Source organism: Rhinopithecus bieti, unplaced genomic scaffold (genome assembly GCF_001698545.2).
Source record: "Rhinopithecus bieti isolate Rb0 unplaced genomic scaffold, ASM169854v2 scaffold_15570, whole genome shotgun sequence".
Taxonomy (NCBI): domain Eukaryota; kingdom Metazoa; phylum Chordata; class Mammalia; order Primates; family Cercopithecidae; genus Rhinopithecus; species Rhinopithecus bieti.
Window position 1 is genome coordinate 168,241 of NW_016808199.1, and position 4,297 is coordinate 172,537.

General features: G+C 39.6%; 1 protein-coding gene across 1 annotated transcript in view; it reads left to right on the forward strand.

The window, feature by feature from the left end:
* The window catches only part of IREB2 (iron responsive element binding protein 2), a 68,030-nt gene that overhangs the window by 37,565 nt on the left and 26,168 nt on the right, over positions 1-4,297 (forward strand). Inside the window, exons 9-10 of the mRNA XM_017885771.1 lie at positions 509-680; positions 2,631-2,731. Of these exons, the coding sequence (XP_017741260.1) occupies positions 509-680; positions 2,631-2,731 (273 nt within the window). The remainder of the gene's footprint in view (positions 1-508; positions 681-2,630; positions 2,732-4,297) is intronic.

Genomic DNA, 4,297 nt, shown 5'->3' on the forward strand with positions numbered 1-4,297 from the left:
AAAAAAAAAAAAAAAAAAAAAAAAAATTAGCTGGGTGTGGTGGCACATGCCTGTAGTTCCCAGCTACTTGGGAGGCTAAGGTGGAAGGGTTGCTAGAGCCGGGGTGTTGGAAGCTGCAGTGAGCTGTGATCACACCACTGCACTCCAGCCTGGGCAACAGAGTGAGGCCCTGTTTCTAAAAGAAAGAAAAAGGGCTGCCAGCTAAACAGACACACTATTGAGTTGATGTGCCCTGATTTCAAAGACATGAAAATGCTAATTATAGCCACCTTGAGCTTTCAGGCCCCTTTCTACCCTGATTAACAGTGACATTGGACCGGTCTTCTCTTGACTCCTTATCTTAAAATACCCCCAAAACCAGAATGAGTTGATTCTTAACGACAACGAAGAATCTCATTCCTTCACCATCACTAGTATTGATTAAAAATTATATTTTATAGTTTTCAAACAATCCTTGCTAATCTTGTCTTTGCAATTTTGTATGTGTTTCTTTGTATTCCTTTTATAGCACCTCAGGCAAGTAGGAGTGGCTGGAAAGTTTGTTGAGTTTTTTGGAAGTGGAGTTTCACAATTATCTATAGTTGATCGAACTACAATAGCAAACATGTGTCCGGAATATGGTGCTATCCTCAGCTTTTTCCCTGTTGACAATGTGACATTAAAACATTTAGAACATACAGGTAAGAAGATAAAAGATTATTAGAATAAGCATGTTACATTTCCAATGTGTTTGATAATGTTTTATAAATGACTACCTTATACATGTTATTTACTATTCACAAAATTACATTATGTTGAAATAACAACTTCCAAGCAAACATCAGATGTCTTTAAAGAGTGTTGTGTCTTCAAACCCTAGTTCCCTGTGACCCATTGAAAACAATTTAAAGGAATTATTCAAACCATTGGTCCTGACTTGACTGTTTCCCCATAATAATAGATACCTCCGCCTCTACTTAGGGGTCAGAGGTTGCGGTTTAATGGAAGTCAGCCTTAAACATACTTACAGCAGTCCCCTTCTACAACCAAGAGTAGAGGAGCTATCAGACAATGGGGTTTGGGAACCAGTTTTCTATCTAAAGAAGAAGAAGCACAAAATTTTGCAAAAAACAACATAGGACCACAGGTTCCAAATCGTTTTGTAATCTGATTAACTAGGAATTTTGGACACTCTTCTATTGACTGTTTAGATTAATAAAGTAGAAAGTACCTATAAAACAAGATAATGTTGATATTTCATAAGGCTGCTCTTTAAAAAGTAAGATCTCTTTTTTTAATCTCTTTAATGAGGTAATCATTGCTGAGTTACTCATTTCTAAACATAGATATATATTTGGAGGATATATTGTAATATTCTTCAGTGTGTGGGCAGATTATTATGTTAGTTAATCAGACAGCAAAATTAATGAATGGTTATATAGAATTCTGGAGGGAATGATCCCCCCAAATGCAAAACTTCTGCATTTGAGTTGGTAGAACATTCAGAGTAGAAATGGTTATAAGTGCCTCATTCCTTGCTTATTAATCTTGAGTTAAGATTTTAGTGATCCTGTGTAACAAATTATCCTAAAATTTAGTGGGTTGCACAAACAGTAATTATTAGCTCATGGTTTCAGTGGGTCAGTAATTGAGACAGGGCACAGTGGGGACAGTTCATCTCTGTTTCATGTTTTGAGCCTCAACTGCAAGATTTGAAAGGCAGGGCCTGGAATCCTGAAGGCTTGTTCTGCTTGCATGTCTGACAGCAAATTGTGAGCTGTCAGCAGCTGAGGACTTAGGTAAGGCTGTCAGGCAAAACACCCTCATGTGGTTTCTCTGTGTAGTCTGGGCTTTCTCACGTGGTAGATTCTCAAGGATTAGGAGAAAGAGAAATGTAAATGAATATGTAAATAGTATTTGTTTCTTGCTCATCACTGGAATTCAGTACGCTTACCCCCAAAGATTTCAAAATTCCTTACTGAGGCCAGGCTCAGTGGCTTACACCTATGATTCTGGCACTTTGGGAGGCTGAGGCAGGAGGATCACATGTGTCCAGGAGTTTGAGACTAGCTTGGGCGACATAGCAAGACCCTGATCTCTACAAGAAAATAAAAAATAAAAAATTAGCCAGATGTGGCAGTACAGACTTGTAGTCCTAGCTACTTGGGAGACTAAGGCAGGAGAATCACTTGAACCCAGGAGTTCAAAGCTGCAATGGGCTATGATGGCACTACTGTACTCCAGCCTGGATGACACAGTGAGACCCTGTTTCTAAAAATAATAAATTTATTGGTGGGATGTTATGGTTTATACCCATAATTCCAGCCCTTTGGGAGACCAAGGCAGGAGGATCTCTTGAGGCCGGGAGTTCGAGACCACCCTATTCAAAAAAAAAAAAAAAAGCCCCCCCCCCCCCCGCATCTGTACAAACATTTGTAAAAAAATAATTAACCAGGTACGGTGGTATGCTACTTGGGAGGCTGACATGGGAGGATTGCTTGAGCTAGGGAGGTCAAGGTTGCAGTGAGTTGTGAAGTTGTGATTGCAGGACTGTGCTCCAGCCTGGGCAACAAAGTGAAATCCTGTCTGAAAAAAATAATAAGTAAAGAAATTTCTCACTGCATTTTGTTGTTTGTTCATCTTGGTTTTAGGTTTTAGCAAAGCCAAACTCGAATCAATGGAAACATACCTTAAAGCTGTGAAATTGTTTCGAAATGACCAGAATTCTTCAGGAAAACCTGAATACTCCCAGGTATGTGCAGAATAACCCACCTAGTAGTAAAGAGTATAAATTGTGGTGTAATCCCAGTGCTTTGAAAGGCTGGGGTGGGTTGATTGTTTGAATTCAAGAGTTTGAGACCAGCCTGGGCAATATGGTAAAACCCTTTCACTGCAAAAAAATACAAACATTAGCTGGGCATGGCTTGTGTCTGTAGTCCCAGGTACCTGGGAGGCTGAGGTGGGCGGATCACTTGAGCCTGTGGGGCAGCAGTTGCAGTAAGCTGAGATCGTGCCACTGCACTGCAGCCTAGGTGACAGAGTGAGACTTGTGTCAAAAAAGAAAAAAAAAGTAAATTCTGGAGTACCTGACCACCTGGGTTTGAATCCCAGCTCTAAGATGTGTTCGCTGTATAACCTTGGGCAATTTATTTAGCCTTTCTGCCTCAGTTTTCTCATCTCTTAGATACTGCAATAGTATCTGCCTCTAAGGATTCTTAGATATTAAAAACAAATTCATGGAATAGTTCAGACACATAGTAAATGCTCAGTAAAGGGTAGCTAATCTTTTTGTTTTGCTTTTTGAGACCCAGTCTGGCTGTCTCACCAGACTAGAGTGTAGTGGCACAATCATGGTTCACTGTAGCCTCAACCTCTGGGCTCAAGTTCCCACCTTCCTGGGATTACAGGCGTGAGCCACCACCATGCTTAACCCCATTTTTGTTTTAATATTACTATTTTTTTAATGTTATTATTTTTTGGACCCTGGGCAGGGTCTCCTTTTACTGCCCAGGCTGGTCTCAAACTCCTAGCTTCAAGAGATTCTCTAGCCTTGGCCTCCCAGAGTGCTGGGATTACAGGCAGGAGCTGCTGGGCCTGGCTGAGGGGGTAGCTATCATTATTATTACTGTCATTATTATTATTATTATTATTATTATTATTATTTAAGTAATGTTATTGTAGCCCAGTACTTTTGTTTTATTCATTAATTTTACGTAGAGTTTTATTGTAGTGAATTTTGTAATCTTTTATGAAGTCTAGTTGTGGTTTTGGGCTTTTTTTTTTTTTTTTTTTTTTGTAGAGAGAGGGTTTTGCCATGTTGCCTAGGCTGGTCTTAAACTCCTGGCCTCAAGCAATCCCTCCTGCCTTTGCCTCTCAAATTGCTGGGGTGACAGGTGTGAACCACCAAGCCCAGCCTATGAAGTCTAATTTTTTAGTATTTAATAATAGTGACTCTTAATTCTTTGCTCTAATTTATTTCTACTTTATGATAAGAGTAATATCTCCCTTCAGAATAATCAGTTTTGATGTTATCTGCATCTGGTTTACTTGTGTATTTTGCAACATTCCTATTTATTAAAGATACACACTACTATGCAGTCTTACATGTTAGTTTTAAAGATATTTTACAATCTAAGTAAATACTTACCTGAAATTAGCCAGGAGTAGTGGCATATTCCCATGGTTCCAGATCCTCAGGAGGCTGAGTAGGGATGATGGCTTGAGCCCAGGAGGTCAAGGCTGCAGTGAGCTGTGGTGAGCCACTGCACTCTAACCTGGGTGACAGAGCGAGAACCTGTCTAAAAAAAAAAAAAAAAAA